Source organism: Pyxicephalus adspersus, chromosome 2, assembly GCF_032062135.1.
Source record: "Pyxicephalus adspersus chromosome 2, UCB_Pads_2.0, whole genome shotgun sequence".
NCBI classification, from domain to species: Eukaryota; Metazoa; Chordata; class Amphibia; order Anura; family Pyxicephalidae; genus Pyxicephalus; species Pyxicephalus adspersus.
In genome coordinates, this window is record NC_092859.1 from 86,284,417 (window position 1) to 86,305,592 (window position 21,176).

The 21,176-nt window shown below is 37.6% G+C and overlaps 2 protein-coding genes across 6 annotated transcripts in view; one reads left to right on the forward strand and one right to left on the reverse strand.

The window, feature by feature from the left end:
- Positions 1-3,601, forward strand: part of CPM (carboxypeptidase M) — a 45,375-nt gene extending 41,774 nt beyond the window's left edge. For all 3 annotated transcript variants that reach the window (XM_072401340.1, XM_072401339.1, XM_072401338.1), the window contains exons 8-9: positions 663-811; positions 1,038-3,601. In XM_072401340.1, the coding sequence (XP_072257441.1) occupies positions 663-811; positions 1,038-1,262 (374 nt within the window). In that variant the 3' untranslated portion in view covers positions 1,263-3,601. The remainder of the gene's footprint in view (positions 1-662; positions 812-1,037) is intronic.
- A 1,366-nt stretch (positions 3,602-4,967) lies between these two features.
- MDM2 (MDM2 proto-oncogene) lies at positions 4,968-21,176 on the reverse strand. 3 transcript variants are annotated; one of them, XM_072401336.1, is made up of 11 exons: positions 21,021-21,176; positions 20,151-20,259; positions 19,985-20,059; positions 19,744-19,877; positions 17,711-17,760; positions 16,130-16,194; positions 15,824-15,902; positions 15,534-15,694; positions 13,973-14,128; positions 11,172-11,249; positions 4,968-10,236 (listed from the first exon to the last, which is right to left on the reverse strand). In XM_072401336.1, the coding sequence occupies exons 1-11, from the start codon at positions 21,050-21,052 to the stop codon at positions 9,676-9,678; spliced, it is 1,500 nt and encodes a 499-aa protein (XP_072257437.1). In that variant the 5' UTR covers positions 21,053-21,176; the 3' UTR covers positions 4,968-9,675. The 3 variants fall into 3 exon arrangements, with proteins under 3 accessions (XP_072257437.1, XP_072257436.1, XP_072257438.1); XM_072401335.1 differs by having other exon boundaries at positions 21,003-21,148; XM_072401337.1 differs by lacking the exon at positions 21,021-21,176 and adding an exon at positions 20,427-20,916.

The following is a 21,176-nucleotide window of genomic DNA, read 5'->3' on the forward strand; positions in this document are numbered from 1 at the left end:
TTTCTCTTCACCATGAAAATGATTCTGCCATCACCACCACTGTTGTCTTCCGTGGACGTCCAGGTCTTTTGGCATTGCTGAGTTCACCAGCACTTCTTTCTCATGATGTACCAAACTGTAGATTTTGCCACTCCTAATATTGTAGCAATTTCTCGGATGGGTTTTTCTGTTTTTGCAGCTTAAGGATGACTTGTTTCACCTGCATGGAGAGCTCCTTTAATAAAGCTCTCTGCAGAGGATACACTTTCATCAGTGAAGCTGGGTGATCCAGCAAATCTGGAATGGATCTGGTCCAGGATTGAAAACATTTGCTAACAAATAGCACATGACTTTTAAGAAATTATTTCCAGGTTTGCTGGATCACCCAGTTTCACTGATGAAAGTGTATCCTCTCAGCCTTGAAGAGCTTTAATAAATCCAGCCCTATATATCAAAACACGGCCTGCTGCCAAGTGCATTTCAAAGCACCAAATCTGTGAGCTGGAGTGTTTAGATCATTGGAATGAACACGGTACACCTGAATGCAATTCAAAGATCTTCACTTTAATATCATCTTTTATTACAATAAGTCCAAAGACTTTTTGAACACAACAAAGATTTACCATGTTTGGTGGTAGGAATGCACTATTCTTTCATATGTTGTATGTCCATTGATTTTACAGGAATAAAGGGACAGGTGTTTGATGGATATGGAAAACCTGTGCCGAATGCTATTGTAGAGATCGTGGGAAGGAATCATATATGTCCATATAGAACTAACAAATATGGAGAATACTATCTCTTGCTTCTTCCAGGAACATACACATTAAATGTAAGTATGCTAGTGAGTGATTAAAATATATCATGAATCTTGATAGATGATAGAATAGACACTATCAGAGGTTTAAATATTGAATAGGATAAAGGATTTAGAGTTTGTACACTACTTCTGCTTGTTTATTCTGCTATTTGTTTTCATTTTACTTTAACAGTTTTGTATTTAAAGCTGGTAAAGCCAATAGGTTCACCTTATTCACACGATTGATTTTCCCGTTTAGGTCACCGTGCAGAATGATGTAATACTGAAAGATATAACCATACCACAAAGTATCAATTTCTCAGCATTAACTTATGACTTCCAGTACAAAGCCGAAGTGGTCAGCACAGTTCAAGTCCCAACAATCTGCACCCCTGACGGCAGTAGTAGCAGCAGCACACTAAAAGCATGTTTACTGACAGTTTTACTGAGAACTATGTTTTTATTATTTGTTAATGCCTTATAGCACTTTTTAAGCCTGTTCAAAGGAACCTGTGTGCCTTTCTAGAAAGCAAAACCAAAAAATTTTATGTTTTTATGCCATGAATCAGCACTATACAGATGTAATATTTTTTAAGAGGTTTTTGGTTTTATTAAGACATTTTTAGATTTTAGGATTTATTAATAATGTTAAAGTTTGTATGTGCCATTTTTCAGACTTGAAAAGCTTTAACATTCTAATTTTACCTGGACTTGCTCAGTGATTTTTTTCTATTACAGTGTGCATGTGAAACATTTGCTTTAAACAGTTTGAGCGAGGACAAATATAAGGTTACTGTTGTCTAGATAGTTTTTTCCATGGATTTCATAGTTTTATACAAATAATTATTCCATGAGTTCTAAAGAATTCCTTTTCCTAGTAAATTTACAATCTCAAACCTGAGAAGACTTCTCAAATCCGACAAGGACTTCCATGTATATGTGTGTATATTGTGGGAACATTTGGGATGGCAAAACAGACCTGCAAAAGGTAATTTACGCAATGAATAATAAAAAAAATAAAATTCAATAAAGGACAACTTCACAGTTTCCTTCCCTGGAGTTCTGCATGTTGTGACCTTGCCCAGTGTTATACAGCTTTTGGAGATAGCACAGGAAAAAATGTGACCATAGGTACAGGGTGCCTGGCCAGGATTTTTTTAGTGCAGGGCCTGTTGGACTGGCCAGGGTTTCTAATTAAAAAAAATTAAAACCTCCATAGTGGTGGAATCTTCCAAGTTCATGTGTTTCAATGGCAATAACTGATTCCCACCAGGGAATGTTTGAGGCAATATCAGATGTCCTGTTTTATAAAGAGCCCAAAGTGTGGTTGTCCTCTAAAGGTTCAGTCTACTAAAAAGAAGCTGAAAAGGTCACTTTAAACTGATACTCAGATTTTTGGAGAGGTAAACTTGACCGTTTCCTATATCTCTCAGGGGTCATTTACACATCTTCATTCCTGTACATTGTGTTAACCCAGCCTACATTTGAATGGGTTGCCAATGCATTGCAATAGACATGTAGCATTTTTTCCAATGCAGTACACCACAATACATGGTAGTGGGTAACTGTGCATTGTTGTGTGCTACAACGTGAGCGTTTCCTGCTTTGTAACACAGCCCATTTTATGAGAGGATAGTCAGACATGATAATCGGGCATGATCTGGCCATCTTTGGGCATTTATGCCAGCAAGTGCCTTAATGTGCATATTGTTTTTTATAGAAGGGAGGGGGACACCCCTAGCGGTACCACAGCGGGGCAAAAACAAAAGTGTTTGGAAAATGTCCAGTACATCTGATTGCTTCCGTCTGACAAGACTAAGCTTGTAGATATATTTTATTTTTTAGCTGTTTTTGGACTGTACTTTCATTTGCATTGACACCCTAAATGTGAGCTTGCACTAATCAGTGAGGTCAACTATATATATATATATATTCAGGGCCTCTTGTCCTATAAAAAGTATGTATTTATATAAGTATGAAAACAATATATAGTGAGAAAATGTTGGTAAATTTACTTACCCTACAACTAGTTTCAGTGCAAAGCAAAGAATCCCAAATCCCTGGAGAAGCCACTTTAGCGCAACACCATATCATATTCTAGCGCAATTTCAGATACTCTGCATTCCCTGCGGTCTCAGACAAAGGTTCACCTTGGGAAGTATGTGGCAGTATGGTATTTTAAAAACTTTTTCACCTGTTTTTTTTTTTTTTTATCCTGCTATTTTTTCTTTTTAGGAAGAAGGGGGCTTTAATATTGAGTCCCAATTGGAGGTCACTCTCATGACTTTAGTGGCGCCATCTAGTGGCAGCTGACGGAATTACATAAATAAATCTTGTTCAGTGAAGCTCTATTAGAGGTGCTTCCAGTGCTGATGCGAATATTTGGAATGCATCTTTTTCTACCATAAAAAAGGAATGAATAAACGAGGTAAATAACAATTAGTGCTGCTGCCTGCAAATGTACTATGCAAAGTCCAATTTGTGGGCTTAAATCCACTTTTAAAGGAAGAACATTTTTAAGTTTTTTCTTTTACAACTTTTAAATCATGTGTAAGGACATTTTATTATGTGAAATGTTGTGCTTATACTATATTGCAATATAATAGTTTGTTAAACACAAGATACGTGTAACATTGTATGTCTACCTAGTAATACTTTTTCGTCTTCATTTACATCCACAAGGACAACCAACCTTTGAATTATAATACTGTTTTCTTGCAGGCCAATGGAAACAAGAAAAAAAATGAATGTATCATTGTTAACAGTATGTTGCAATGTAATAAAGCTTATGATTCTTTTAAAATAAAAGCAATATGCATATGATGTGGTTTGCTAACTGTCCAAATCAATGTCAGAAAAAAATGCTATTCAGGAGGCCAATCCGTCTGATGTTACCAAAGGTCAAAAAGCACATTTACGGCTAACAAACAAAAAATGGTTGTCCATAACGCCCACATAATTCTCAATCGCCTAGGGGCTCCTTGGGCGCATGCCTGAGCATCTTGAGCTTGCACAGGAGACTTTTTGCACAAAAAGAAAAATTTGACGATCTTGTGCATGTGCAGTGAGATCAGCATTTTTTTTTTTCCAAGCGTACGTCACCTGATCTTGTGCCTGGTTTGGGTGATGTAGGATAAAGAACAGGAAGAAGAGAAGCTTCTGGACGACATGGGACCAGATGCGGGACACCCCCTGAACGATTGGACTGCCCTGCGGGATTGAAGGTAAGCAGATTTTTTTTTTTTGCCGTTTTAGGTTTAGTTCCTCTGAGGGAAAAGGTCACCTGAGGGATGTCAGCATTTATCAGTTACAATGAGGAGTATCCAACAAGAGAGATGATCAAAGGCCATGCATGGTTAGGTAATTATTATAAAGCTTTCTTGATCCTTGATTTATTGATCAGCATACATCATAATGTTAACATTTCCCACTACTGCCCTTCCTCAGGTGCAGCACACAATTTGATATGGTGCTGTAAATTAAGGTTTTATTGAAGTTATTGTAGTACCAATATAACGTTCTATGTCACAGACAGATCGGCACAATTCGGACAGCCCTGTGAGTAGACTGGCTCACACTTGTGAAAGTGAAAATGATCATCTTCTAATTGGAACTGCCATTATATGAGGCATTTATATGTGAATATGGGCAACCTTACACTGCTGCGTTCTCTTGCAAATAGAGCAGTAATCAACACTGTAGGGACATCACCATATCTTACCAATTACACTCCCAGGATGTCATCTCTCTCACATCGGGACATGCAGACCAGATGTATCAAACTTTTCTTGCAATGATGCAGGGAGAAAGCACGTAGGTTGTCTGTACTGCAATGAGATTTACTCTAGTTCATTATTAAACCACAAGGTAAGGCTCCCCTATGATAAAAAAATCAAGGTTTGTATTTTGATATTTCAAGCACCACAGTGATTCACCAGAGAAAATACCTGCATGGAGGTCTGATCCTGGTGCAAGTCCTTTACTCCACATAACAATATATACTATACATACATATTCCAGATTAGATACAAAATAATATAAAATTTACAGCCAATAGATTTTTATATTCCAGATTGAATTATAAATTATATAATATTATGTGCAATTTTTTTTTAAATAACTAAAACATTGCAAATCTGAGCTCATAATTCTTCCAGTTACAGAAAAAGAAAGACATGAATGCCAAAAATTAAAATTAATCCTTTTAATCTTAAATAGTTCACAAAATGTAACATTTTCAATAGTTTTTATATAGAGTGCATTTTAGTTGAATGTTCTGTACAGAGGGTTTATTGTACATATCAGCTCTTAGGACTGGAAATATATTTCACAGTGCAAATAAATGAACAAGGTGCTAAGAGGAGAAAGTACAGAAACAACCATCAGCCTCTGGTTTTACTCTCTGTATTTACTCGATGCATTGTTACTGCTGATCAATCAAAGATGGAAATAAATAGCAAAACATTAACAAAAACACACAGCGTGAAAGCCTATGTAAATTATATGTGGATATCTTTGGGTATAGAGTTAAAGAGAAATTATGGTCAAAACCAAGAAAAAAAGTCACAACCATGGACAAATCTTAGTAGCAGAATTATGTTGGCATATGTCAAACTTAAAAAAAAAAAAATCAAAATCATAGAGCAGGATTACAGTGGAGAACTTGAAACCAAAATAAAAGTTATAATCACAGATACAACGAAGTAGCAGGATTATGGTGGCACGGCCAACAAGTCACCAACACATTTTACTCTAATAAAGAAATTGAAGACCGAAATCTCCTATATGAAGAAACAACTTGTAAATTGTGTACACACTGAGGGATATTGCCAGTTTGGGTTTAATATTAATTTTGAAGAATTATGACTTCTGAGCATTTACCATAAATGTATAATGCTTTCAGTTTTTGTCCCCTTACATGTAAAATATTTTACAATTTGTTTTTAATGGATTTAAAAGTCCTAATAGTAGAATAAGGGATGTAGCATAGATTAGGAAACACAGACAGATGTTTTTCAGATAAATAACTACATTGTATTAATCAAGCCCAGTATCAGCAACAAACTATACAGTTTGCTCTACAAATCAGCCATAGAGAAGTGACTTGAAGAAAAATTATGGAAATGGACCCAACAGATGGGTCATACCCCAGTATAAATCCCAAATTTCAAGCCAAATAAAATGATTGTTCCTATGAGCTGTCAGTATTAGTGATTATTTCATGTTACTGCAAATCTGAAGCTCATGTTCTAAGTATCTTATTATAATGTGGCATATTAACAGAAACAAAATTAGTTATGAAGAACAGGCACAGGGGAAGAAAAGTTGCTGACCACAGCTCCCTATCCACGGTCAAACCTTTCCCCTATTGGACAGCAGAAAAAAATGGAACAATATGTAATTTGAATAATTTTAACATTGCAATTGCTATAAAGAAGTTAAAACTAGTTTCCCAAAAAAAAAAAACAAAAAAAATCTCTTTACTAAGAAAACAACTAATTTGTATCACTTTATAACGATGTATCAAATGCCACAAAAAATGAATTCAGTTATGTAACCCAAAAAATGTATTGAATATATTTAAAATTACTGCTGTCATAAATGCCTATTGTGTCTGTAATATTATGTTATCCCACAATTCAGTAATTAAACTGAAAACAGGACAGGAGGATTTAATGCATTATATAATGTTGTCAGTCTAACATTTTCACAGGCTTTTTATAGGAGGGGGTAACACGGGAAGGTTGGGAGCAAAAGGGGATACTAAAATCACTAGATGGCTGAACAAAATGACTACTGTGCTGATAAACATTAACACCTTTTACCTTACTTGCTGCAAATGGATATCAACCACATACTAATCTTATACTATGCTCAGCTCCCATTGCTCATCTGGTACCAGTGATCCCAAATGAACAGAAGAAAGTGAATACCATTGCTTGCCTAATGCAAACCTGTTAAGCCCACCCGCTTGCATGGTGCACTGAGCATACAGCCGGTACCGGTGTGCCAACCTACCAACAAATACAACTGGCCCATAGAAAGGCAGAGGAAAGGGGTTTATTATAAAGGCCATGGTAACTATGACTTAGTAGAATACCTCAGATTTTAGGATTCCATGGCACACTGTAGATAACAGAAGACAGAGTAGACATTTGGAGGCGACTGCACTATGGATCAGGGAACCATCAGACAGACCAAGCCTACAGGTTTTCCTCATGAGAGAACATCTGTTTACCAGAACAGAGAAGACATACAGGCAACTTATACTTTATCCTGGACATCTCCTAGCCTCCTAAACCAATCACAATTTCTAAGGAGCAAGATATAGATGAGTATATATATATAAAGCTAGAAAAGCAGAAAAACACATTTACCTGCAAAACATGTATTACTTTACAATGTCAATCAAGCAAAACAGCACTGAAATGAACATGAAATAGAGGTAGCCAAAGTCATCTATCCGCTTGCATGAAGTGCACTGTGCCATTATGCTAATACAATGCTCAGTGGGAAACGTATATTACATTGTAAATCAAAGGGTATCAAAGCTAAAGCAAAACTCATTTTTCTGCATTTCCCCCACCAAAGTTCTGAGAATCATACCAACCCTACACGTAATACCTTAGATGTATCACTAGAGGCGTTGGGGTCAGTTCTTTGCATTGACCATTAATGCTTAATAGATGGTGAGGCACAAGATTAAAATTCTGCACAGCAGACATATATATTACATACTGGGACAACTGAAAAGATTCCTGTATATAAAACACACTCTGTCAAAAAGATCTAAAAATGTAGTGGAAACAATGCACACAAGCAAAGAAGCCTTATAGCTAGGAGTTGTACCGGATATTTAAGACAATTCTCAAACAGGAAAAGCAAATTCATGTAGAGTTCCAGAACCAGTCACCCAGAAGCCAGAAAGTAATGTAATGCAGCATAGACACTGCACTTCCATTAACAGCAACACTAAAGAATATCATATTCCCCAAGGTGCACTGGGCAGCGTACTTCTGGAATATTTGTAAGCTTGTTACCAAACTAAAGAGGTTCAGTAATTGTTCTGAAAAAGTAACACGGCACATAGCGGCTCAACTTCATTTTTTTCTATACATATGCAGTGTCCTACAGTAAACTCAACTCAGTGTTTATTTTTCCAGTTACCCCAACATTCTCCTGTATATGTTTTCATATATATATGTAAGAGGTACTTTGTAATCAGGTTTAAGAGGCCCTTAAACAATACATCTGTGCAAATAGCTGCATGCTTTCCACCTGAAAAGAAAGATGTACTAAGAAATAGTAAGAATCCATCACAGTATCATAGCCCTTAATGCAAGCATGCAAATATCCCTATACAACATACAAAACAGAGAATAAAAGCTTGACTTGCAATAAACCTCAAACATAGGCACAAACATGTATGCTGTATTAGCCAACGTAATGGGCAAATTTAAGGTTCTGTGTCCATGTTTCTAAAAAAAAAGGTGCCATTAGGAGTTTCAGATATAATAATAAGACTGATAGTAAGCACCAAACCAAATGGTTCAGTACACACTTTTCTTTTACCATGCTGTCCAAAACATGAAAGTATATTGCCTGCCACAAAAGGTCCCTTATCCCCCTGAACAGCTATCCTAGTAGGGCTGAAGCAATGGAGCTGAATGCTGTGCTTCATCATCCTGAAGGCTTAGCGTTTGTATATACTGTTGGTGCAAATGCAGTTCACAAAATGCAGCTACAATCCTATATCCTGACTAAAGTCACCGCAAGAGGGTTCTATGGTGACACAAGAAGCCTATATTTGGGACTGTAGTACTGTATACAAATAACCTGGCAAAGAGCACTTTATTAACTACCAAAAGGTGCTCTTTAAATACCACTTGCCAGAGCTCTAAATTGCCCATCAAATCTTTGAATAAAGCAGGTTACCTGTGCAGGACACAGAAGTGCCTGATGAAGAGTGGATACCTTGTGGTATAGCTAGTAGTTGTTGCTCATATTAAATTGACCTGTTCTGATATATATATATAAGACATTTGTAGCTTATTCAAGATCCCTCTGAACTGCTTAAATAGGCCAATAAAAGTATTCAAAAATTACAAAACAAGTCTGGTTGAATGAAATAACCAATGTGCACGATACCATGACCTGGTTAAATGAAAACCTTCACTAGGTACACAACATGTGGTAGCTACATGTAGGCTACATACACACGTGCAATCATTGTCGTTGTAAAGGACTGCACGATGCATGAACGAGTGCTGTACATACAGCACCGTTCTGCTCTATGGAGAGGGGATAGGGAGAACGACGGAGTAGCACCCTGCTGCGCGCTCTCCCCCTACGCTTCTCCATGAGGATCATTCGGGCGCTGTACACATGCCAGATTCTAGTCCCATATCGACCCTGAGCCATTGGACGTGTGTTCGCAGCCTTAGTCAAAATGCGTTTAATTGACTGTAAGGTGAAATCACTTGCATACAATATTGCCTGGTCAGATGTGTTTACTGTGTATGAGATTAGAAACATGTCGTCACCATAAAATGGCAACACTTCAATGTCCGGGTTCATAAACTGATCACCATTTGACACAACATCTTCTTCAGCAAATTACAGCACCCCAAATATTAAATAGATAACAAAATATAAAGAACTGTGCCTAATTTTTAAACTAGAAGGTTTACACTATGTACATGTTCTTAAATAAACCTGCTTGCTAGCATTCTTCATTAGAACACTTCTTCACTACTAATATGTCCAATAAGTATTGCAGTTTAACAGTCCACTCTTCTGTCATGGAAAAATAATATATATTCTGCATAATTATAGGATACAAAAGTTTTTAATATTCAATTTTTTTTTCCGCTGTTTATGGGGTTAAGGGATTGATTTTAGCTGAAGTAGGTTAATACAATCATCTGTATGGGCTGTCTGCAGACAGGACAAGGCTTGTTCCTTTTCTTCAGTTTCTTTGCACAGCTAAAGCATGCCATGAGGTGTCCTGTTCTGCCATGAACAATACATCCATTTTTGGGTCTTGTCTGACAGATTACACAAGGTTCTACACTTGTCAATGGCAGGCTTTTTTCTGAGCATTCCTCGTAGGATCTCTCCCGCTCAATCCCTTTGTGCTCCTCCTGACTACCGGAAGCCATGCTGCCGGATGTTGAAGGCTGGGAAAAATCCTCCGTTTCTTGGGATTCTGAACTTTGTACGCCTTCTTCTTCCTTCTTTTCTAGGTTTGATTCTTGGGAATCTGCCAGTTTTGCCTTTTTGCCATCAGGCACATCAATACCCTCATCATCCTGAGAATCTTCCATCTCTTTTCTCTTTAACGTGTTACTTTCTTTCTCGTTCTGATCGGGAAGCCAGTCTTTCCGAAGAGACCAACACCTGTGACAATATCTTGGGATGGGAGGATTCATCTCACCACACTCACATTTCCAATAGTCCTGCAATGACAGTTACAAGACACACTTACCATACAGTACCCCAACAGTCCAGTCAAAATAAATACATTTCAACATGCATGTTTACAATGGCTCTTTTCTTTGGTGGCAGACCTACAGATTACTTACAGATTAAAGGTTTCTGGTAGAGTCTAGGTTATGTGAGAACAGAAAGGTTGGATTTAAAGTTTCAGACTATACAGTACGTTTCCATTTGCCTATGCAGAGCAGAGAAATGGGTCACTTAACTACCTCTTTCTTCAACAGCATGTACTCACTGCTCTATTGGATCACAGAGACCAGGGAGAAAGTTAGCCCTGAGCTGCCTTGACAGATCATACACAGATCAAATGACATCCTAAAGAAAAAATAAGGCACATGTCACATGGGAAAGGGCGAGTAAGTCAAAGTTTCCAGTCCCATTCTAGGAATTACCATTTGTTCCTTTTTGGTCCTGGTTAACAAGCGATGCAGAGCTGAAGTGAGCAGAGTGTAGTTTATGATCAGGGTTAGATGGTCTTTTCCCTTTGGCCAGCATGACAAAATAAAAGGGTCACTTTGGGTTTTAAATTTAGAACTTACTGGGGTTAGATGGTAATTTAGGGTTAAAGTGAAGCATTTAGCTCTTTGGGTGAGGGTATCAGTAAGTATAGGATTTTTGGATGTGGTAATTATGTGCCAAAAACACATGGCAGAAGTTGTGTCAATAGTGTGGGTGTTGGGTCTTATGCTGGCAGACATCACAATCACATTTATACTAAGCTAATGTACTAGTAATAACCTACTTAACTCAAATTGACTTCCTGTGCCTGGCCTAAATGAGCCATTCATGTGCATTATAAATACAAGCCACAACTACATGTTAACACATACATTTTTAAAGCCAAATACTAATATACAATCACATTTTAGTCTAAAGTTCATTAAAAACTACTTACCGCTTCAGAAATTTCAGTATCATCTTCAAAAGAATCAGCATTGCTATCTTCAGCTTGGTATATGGTTACTTGATATACCTAAATTTAGAAAACAGACACTCACTACAAAAAAAACAATATTCTTTCACAGCAGAAACCAAACTGTAATCTTGACTATAAAACAATTGAAATTGTATGTGTAGTTTTCATTATTATGGAAATGATACAGCTGTTACCAACCAATACCTTTCATGCTAGTTTTAACCTTTTGCAAATATATCTCACATTTGTGTGTTTGCACCTTTTTTAGGATTATTAGTACACCTGGAAAATGCACTACATATATTACTAATGCATGGCAAGTTGACATTAAAAACAGAAGAGTGTTAGGTAATAATAATAAAGAACACTTTTAAATACCTACATCTGCCTTTCTCAGCCAGGGTTCCTAAGGGGTTTCTTAAGCTGTGGCTGACAAACCTCTCATATAATGGTGATATAATGATTGAATACTTCATCACCACTTGGCAGAGAAAGCGGCATGACAACAACAATCTTTTGTAACTGTAAGGGTGGTATTCTCACTACCAATGTGAGAAAACATTCTTCTTACAGACTCCTTGAAGTGGAGGTTCAACCACAGTGTTCCATTTTAACAAGTACCTTTAAAAAGGGAGTCCTCTATAACTTATCTTTTCTTTTATCTGTGCCCACTGAGTACATTACAGTTCACCTTGAAGTGAGTTTTCATTATAACAATAGAAATGCAGACAAAAGAGAAGTTGTCCACTTTACTATACACTACTGTAATTGCTAACAATATATGAAGACTTCACTTTTATCTCCTACCTGTTAATGCCATTTTAGCTAAAGGCAAACCCAACTTGTCATAGGCATACTAGAAAGGCTAAACAAAATGTACCTACTGGAGCCCTAAATGGTAAAAACTTGGGAGGAAATCAAGTCTTGACCACAAGAACCCAAATTTAGGAAATCAACAAATTAGCAAAAAGAACCAAAAATGTAATTTTCAGGAATAAGCACCATGCAAATACTTTAATCAGTTAAGTATGAATTCCACTTTTACCAAAGTGTCCTCCAAACCAACCAGGACCAGGTTTTATGCTTGGGTCACATGCAGGTTTGAGAGACACTGACCACTACTTACACAATGGGCCAGAATTCATAAAGCTCCCCAAGACTGGAGATGATAATCGTTTGGGCACATGGGTAATCCAGCAAACCTGAAATAAATTTTGTCCAGGATTGAAACATCTGCTAACAAAGAACAAATGATTTTTTAAAAAATCCATTCCAGGTTTGCTAGATCACACAGGTTCCCATGTTAGTACATCTTCTCCAGTCTTGGAGAGCTTTATGAAATCAGGGCCAGAGTATTTTGAAAGATTCTACTGAAATCATTTATTCTAGTTTCCTACCTTGTAGACACTGTTTAGCCTTGAGGATTTGTTGCATTGCTGGCAAACTGTGAGCTCAGTGTCTGTGTGTGTGGGGGGGAAATGTCAGGCTGTTTGGCATTCTTGGATGCCTCCCCACTCACATCTGAACAGATGGCATAAGGTTTGGAGCAATGGGGACTAAGGGCCACTCACTGAAATGCAGAAGTACGTGAACATGCATTTCAGTGATGTGAGAAGTTGTTGTTCATCTTCAGTACCCAAAATGTAACAGATCAGGCTTACAGCAGCCTATGGAAGTAAGAGGAAATACTGCAATGAAGGCATGGCAATTTGGTGTGTTTACAGAAAAACAAACAATAAGTACAATGAAGTACAGACAAAAAAATGACCACATCACTTTGAAATCACAATGCCTTCACACACAATATGTGCACCCACCTTCATTCAGTATAAATGTTTCTCTAAGCACAATCAAAAAGTTCCTCAACAAACAACACAATCAGAAACCAATGTACACATACACATAGCAAATAATTGCTAACCTGGAATGATGATAAGCAAATATGCAGTACTTAAATAACTAATTTATTATCGCTAAGTTTAAAGACCAGGTTGTTTTTTTTTATAAAGCAACATTAAAAAAACAAATTTTCTTAGCATGCATAAAAAAAATAGCCAATGAAATGTTCTTTTTTTCTAAGCCACACCAATTATGCATCTCCATATTCATTATAAAAAACCACAGACACACGTAAATGACATGCATACTAGAATGCAAGTAGAGCAAAGTGCCTACATTTGTCTTAACAGCTGTTTGCAATAGCCTGTATTGCTGCTCTGACAATAGGAGAGCTAGGACAGCACACTGATTCAGAATTCTTCATTATCCAATCAGCTGTGCTCTTAAAGTGAAAGTCAATGATGTGGCTGAACTTACTGGTAAGAATGCATTGTTCAAAGAATTAAAAATCCTTTTGTTGACGTTTAACTTTAACTGCACCATATTTAAACCACACAATACTGTGTATTGTTTAAGTAGTAAAACTGATCTGCAGTATGCACTGCCATTTATAGCTTTGCTCCATCTAACACAAATATCAATGAAACCAGAGCTTATCTCCTCAACCAGAGCTTATCTTGTTTTGTTCTGCTGCCTCTGTCTACACAAACATAACATACACTGCTCAGCTGTGATGTACTTGCAAACGAATGGGCTAGAAAATGGGTGACAACACAATATATGGTGATTTTTACACAATATAATCTAATGGCTGATCAATATGTAGAGGCAAGTACAGGTACTGCTCATCCTTAATAAATACACCAAAGGTGAATAACTTCTAAAAAGAAAATTATATTTTTCAAGTGATATTCAATAGAACTCAACTAACATATTTTTACCTCATCATCTATATCATCTCCTGAAAGACTCTGTTCGTCTCCGCTCGGGGTGTAATCCTCCGAATATACGGACTCAACTTCAAATTCTACGCTGAACTGATCAGTGTCAGAATCTTGGTCCAGCCAATCAGAGTCATCTGAATGCGTATGAATATCCTAAAAAGAAGAAGAACAAAATGCTGAAAAGTTGCTATTTGACAGAAATGGTCTTTGCTTTCTAGGATGAAGAGAGGCAATCTAAACAGGTGGGAAACACTGACAATTTACAACTCACAGCTAATGAAAGCTGCAAATATTTACCTACCAGTGGATCCAGTTACAATTTTTATTTATTTTGCAAGCTAAAAACGTTTTTTCTTTTAACAATACATCAGCAACTATAGTCCAGCAGCAAGTTGAGCATTTAAGCTGTCAGTAACAGCAGAATATGAAAAAATCCAGAAATATTGATTGGCTTTCCCTGGATGCATCTTTCATCTGTTATACAGGTTAGCATGTGATTAGCAAGGTCTATGACCTAACACAAGGGTTTGTAATATCAAGGAGCCTCACCCCTTGAGGTGCTACAAATGTGTCCCACAAGAGCTGCATCACCTTACAACTCAGCTGTAACCATTGGCTATAGCTTTAAACATACTAGTTGTGCCGTTGCAACAAATAAGAATTCCTTAACACTATAAAGCCAAAGAAGAGATTTACTGGGTTTTGTGCACATGGACTGATGGTGGTTATACACTAGGAGATCTTTTTCATAGACCAGTATTCTCCCCAGGCCCTTTTAGCTGGGCGCACCACCCCGCATTTTTTGGTGATCACTCGGCTGTTTTGGGTAGTTACTGTAGACTTGGGGTATAATACAGGGGCCACCACCCGGCTAAAAAAAAAAAATTTCTGGGTTGAACACTGTACACATTAGAAATTCCAAATCTATGAAAAATATTGAACATATTCTTTGCCTCACAGCCTGTGTTTGTCTCGGTATTATTTGCAGGCTATAGATACACCGTGCATCTTTCTGAGGCAGCACCATGCACAACAATCCATCAGTAAATGTTTATAATATTCTATGTATAAATACCTTTAAACATAGATTAGCTTTTTCTTTTTTTACTTACCAAGCTGAACTTTTATTAAAAGAAAAATGTATTAATTACAAAGCACCCAAAGAAAAAAAAAAGAAAATGTTTAAGCAATGAAAGGTACACAGCATTTTTCTTTTTTTTAAATTTTAGTCAAAAACAACTAACTATTGATTGCCAGTTTTTGCAAATCAACCCAAAACAAACTGCATAATGTAAAAAAAACCTCCTGCAGTCAATATGGCATTTTGTTTCCTAAGTTTTCTGTCTTTGTCCACTCTGTCTGTATTCAAAACAAGTTGCAAGCCAGACACCATAAGTAAAGAATCTTCCTCCAAAGAAATACAGAATTGTCTGCATGAGGAAATCTGAAGCAATGATGCTGGCAACTTATACTATTGTCTCTCTGAGTCTGACACCACTTGCTGAAAAGAATACAAAACTCTCACAATAATTTGTTGTTCGCCAATAGCCTTACTTACAGCATTAGAAGAGGTGTCTGTTGAATCACTGTTATTTCTATCACACCGTAAGCCACTTATCACCCACCACGAAAGGCTTTCATCAAAGGTTAATGAAATACTGTCTGACTTATGTCGCTTTCTCTGCTGTTCTGTTGATTGATCATTTGAAGAATTTTCTTCTAAGCAAAGTAGAAAAAAAAAAATAGACAATTTGCTCAATAACTGCTTACATAATTCTACGACACTCTTGGTAAGAACGTCAAATCCATAGTAGCAGCAAGGTATCAGAGAACATGAAGGTGTCTTACCAGAGTCACTGTTGCTTTTTTTTGAGGATGATGCGGAGGCAGCTGGAGATAGCTTGTCTTCCAGTTCAGTAGAGAATGCCTAGATGTGACACAAACATAGTTAATAAAGAGACAATAGAAAATGTTATGATATGCAACAGTGGAGTGTAATTCCAGGTAAAAAGTTCAATATGCCATACCATGGACCATAATAGTAACAATAAAAGTGATGGAGACTATAATCTTAAAAGGTCTTAATAAAGATGTATGTAAAATTGGAAAGACTGACTTGAAAGACTAGAAACCACTTTTTTACTGTACACCCACCTGCTGAGGGCTCTGTGTTTGTGAAGTACACTTATCTTTCCCACACAATACCTCTCCCAAGGACTCTGAAAGAAAAAAAATGCTTCATGGTTAGTCAAAGATACTTATAAAGGTACTTATCAAAGAAATACCATAAAAGCTATACACACAGATGACTTTCCTTATTGTGCAAAGCACTGTAAAGCAAAATCCTTTGAACAAAAGCTCTGGGCTCTCCTAAAGATAAGATAGACACAATAAATGCTTTGAACCAGCTAACCTGACAGCTATATATCCAGCTAACCAGCTAACCCGACAGCTATATATCCAGCTAACCAGACAAATATCGAGTGATCTGTGGAAACAAAGTGCACGAGGCGCCACCTGCTGGCGAGATAGAAAACTACAAACTATTATTTTCAAAAGCTTCCTGATACCTACTGATCCAAATTAAAAATGTTAAGCTTATTACTAGCCTAGATCTGCTTCTTAGCTTGAAGGGGTTAACCCACTTTAGATCATATTAGGCTTCAGCAGGCTAGAGATATGCATTAAGCTTCCAAGCCTGCATGGAGGGAGATATGAGCCTTATGATGATGATGACATTTAACCATGTCTATAGTTTTCCACACTCTGCGTATTTTCAAAATAGTTTTCAAAGTAGCTATTTAGGTTTTCATGATTTATGTTTAAGGCAAAATTAAGGCACACGGAAAAGAAACATTTTCTGGTGCCCGAGAGTTTCCTTTGTGATGCCATTTACAGGGCTGGAACATATTTATTAATAATAAAAATATTCAGATGGATGTTAAAAATACATTTATTCACAGTGACAATATATGCGCAAATATTAAGACTAATAACATGATGAATATTACTGTCTAAGATTTTAGACTTTATTTACAACATATTTATGTTGTCCACCATTAACATACAAAAGAATTACAGCTATACCAAGAGTATTTATATGCAGCCTAGAAAACCTGTCAACAGAGAAGCCTCCCTAAAACTCCTGAACAGGTTCATCACATAAGAATTCAGAAGCAGGGGATAGGATTGTCCACAAAATATTAGACTTTTACTGCCAGTTCTATGCAGGCCAATTTATCTGGCCAGCTACAGAACCAACCTGCCACTTGCCACAGAGCATAAGTCAATAGAGAAATATGGCAAACATCACGCGTCTTACATTTATCTCTACATAAGACATATCTTACATCGCTAAGCATTGAAAAGGAATTTCCAAAAGCCACAAGACTGTCATAGAGTTATTTAATGAGAATAGCATATTATTAGGCTCACAGCCCTTGAATGTAAACAACCAGCAGCTGTTTCTAAGATGTTAGAATGCTTTGAAAATGAACAACATTAAAAGCAGCTCAGCAGGCCGGGGATAGCTATTTGAAAAGCTTTTACTACTTCTGAAGATTACATAAATAGTTTACCATCCATGATCTGTGCACAAGAGCACTTGAAAATACCTTGCCTCACAAATGTACTTAGATTTACTTCAGTTGTTTTGTTTCCTAAATACAGAAAATATGAAGGAGGATGACAGAAAGCTAAACCAATGATAGAAGTAAATTTATTTTATTAGCTTACCTTGTGAATCAGCAGTCACTAGATTTTTTGAGATCATTGCATACAGTCTCCTAAGGGAACAAAGAGGGAAATCATGTTTTAGTTATCAAGCAAACACTGTTACAAGTCTGATTTATTTTTATTTTTTTTAGGCAAACCTGCTAAAGAATACTCTTTGCAGACTTTCACTTTCACTTTTATATTTCTTGCTCCTTTCCTCTGTACAAGCTTTTGAATTATAAACTAGGGAATGAATGGCTGCTATAAAAATGTACATTTCCCAATTTTCAGGGCGTGTTGGCATACAAAATCAGATAAGCCTGTATCCTGTATTGGGAAAATTATGAGCAGTGCCAAAAGCTCACATCTCATTCTGAAAATGTGTATATATATATATATAATACTTTCCAATTTTATAATTGATAACAAAAAATGCTGACTACGTTTCTTGTGGGCTCCAAATGTGTGTGTGTGTGTGTGTGTGTGTGTATAAATGTGTGGTGTATTAAGGCATCCCACTCTCTTGGTTAGGTCCTTATTGAACAAAACTAAATCCTGCGGTATCTATGGCCAATGCATCAAGCCACAATATGAAAGGAATTCACATCTGTCATTTAAACAGTCTTACAATTTTTGAAATGAAAACATACAATGTGGTTAAAATCATCCAAATACACAGAACCAATTGTGTTAGACATATTTCTGTCACTAACAGGAGAACACATTTCTTGTAAAGTGTAAATGTCCACAGATAACCCTTAAATAGTCTGTTAACATCTGAGGATACAGAATAGGTTTGTAAGCTCTTCGGGGAAGGGTCCTCTCCTCTTCTTGTGTCATTGTTTGTATCTGTCTGTCATTTACAATCCCTATTTAATGTACAGTGCTGCGTAATATGTTGTCACTTTGTAAATACAATTTATTTTTATTAATAACAAGCATTATATAATAAAACATTGGTCCAGGTTAGCTGACTTACCTTGGCATCTATACTCCACCAATTTTCACAACAACACAATGGCAATCACTACACGCACAACCAGAAGATCACTGGTGCAACCTTTCTGAGTGAAAATGTGCAGTGACAACACGCAGTTTCATGATCCGTAGCCGTATAAAAAAACTCTGTGCTGACCTAGCATTGATTGAGACAGTGGATCTAAGACTTGCAGATTGCTCAGTAACATGCAGTGTTTTAAGCCCAGTCCAGCTATGTATGTATGTTTGCTTACAAACACAAAACAACACACTCTGGGCCTTATATATCAAAATGTGTTCAAGAAAACACAATCTAATACTCCCTTTACTTGACTTGGCCCTTCCACGTTCATGTTGCTGAATGGAGCTGCAAACTCTAATTACTTTTTCTCCTCCAAGTCTGGCTGTGACCTTCTCATGTGATGTGTCAGTGACACTGTCTGACAGGGAGAAATGCCACTTCTAAAAACAGCTCGACAATCAAAAAGTATGCATTAAAAGGGGGCTCAGCTTTAGGAGTAGTTTGCAAAAATGTTCCAAGTTCAGGTACACTTTACAAAAGAATTTGTTCCCATCACCCATTTCAGGAAGAGCCACTTTGTGTTCATGTTCTGTCAATTAAATCTTTCCCTTAGACATTTTGATATATAAGGCCTATAAATGAGTACTTAGGGAAAATTAAATTAGTAGAAAGTTATTTCTTTTAAGGTTAGCCATTTGCGATAAGTCATGGTGTGTTGGAAGTTGCAAGCCAACGATGACAGGAAGATGAAAGAGAACAGAATGACAAAGAATGTGATGTGTGTAAAAATAAATATGTAGAAGATCTGACAGGCACTGAGGGTGCCGCAATAAAGCAGAATCATGTTGTGTGGGTCTCTATTGGGAGTTCCGGAATATAACAGAATTCTAATGTCTATATTTAACCAGCATGAATAGAAAATAGAAAGATAGATATGGAAAAAAAAGAAGAATCAGGAATTAAAACAATGTTTGCATATTGCAATAGTTACATGTAGTAAATCCTGCTAGAATGGCACAAAGTCACAATCTTACATACACTCCATGAATATTACCTTGGTTCTTTTACAGAGAAGTTCTGTACCCCAAATAGTTCTCCCAGAGGATCATTAGAGCAGTGGACAATATGCTGTTGCTTCTCGTCATACAACTGCTTGGCCATAATGTACTGACCAAGATGGTAAATAACCTACAGCGTAAGTATGGAGACAATGCAATGAACTAAATTATATCATACAACAAATCACGGCTAATACAGACTGCATATGATCTTACTGAAACGCATCATCTGCCCACCTCTTTCATTGTAAACGTATCCTTCTGGGCACCAGCAGATTTTAACAGATGCAACAGAAGAGGATTGGGTTTAACCTGAAATATTAACCAGTTGTAAGAAACAATCTTAGTGACAGGTGGAGGTAAACGATGATTTAGATATAGAAATGATCTGGATGTAACTTACCAGGGTTTCTTTATCCGAGCCCATGATGGAAGAATTGTCTATACAATCTGTAGTGGTGGAGGATACACAATCTGTGGTAGTGGAAGTTTCATTCATATTGCACATTTGCCTGAAATAAAAAGGTGACATTCTATAAGTACAAGAGTGAATAGGTAGAAGTAATGAGTGAACTGCAGAGAGAATAATTCCTTGACAGGCTGACAGTAATTCTGCATCATCTAGATAACAGAGGCATAATGTCATGTGTGTAGAACAGCAGGAGACGGCTGGCCTTACCTTGAATATGTAAAGTGCTGTGGTGCTGGAGCCGAGCTCCTATGTACAGAGCTGTATGGTGCGGCCCATTTGCCTTTATTGGTGTGATGGCAGACAAGTCGGGGCTAGATCCTGGCACACACAGTGCAAGTCTGAGCATGATCCGCCACAGCGCTGACTCACCACCTGTGTGCAGCAGCAACACGACTGACCGGCCTGACTGCTCTCTGCCCGACTGACCGGCCTGACTGTTTCCCACACACTGCCCGACTGACCGGCCTGACTGCTCCAGGTACAATGCCCCTCCACTCCGAGGACCAGCATAGGGGGTGACCGGCTCTATACCGGACTAACATGTCCCACCCCTAATGATACTCATTATGATCTCACCTCTCACACGAAACTGGCTGATAATGCCCGGGCATGTCCCGTCCACTCATTGTACACCGAGCACTGAGTCACCGAGACAAAGGCGGGACCAGAATCCGCGCCAGGCCGCACACCCTCCCCACACTGCACTACTTTAGCCCCGCTCCAACAGGCCGCACAGGCCTCAGTCACCCCAGCCCTGACAAAGACACCACCAGACGTACATACCGGACGGCACAAACCCACCTCGGCTCGCCGAGACCTTCACCTTCCTCCATTGTGTTCGGTAATTGGTTATTTCTCCGTGTTTACCCTATAAAATGATGTAATCGTATCACAGGCGACATGTACAGCCAGGGCTCTCCAGAGGAAGCGCGCCATCCCAGGAGCTCCCCCTGCTGG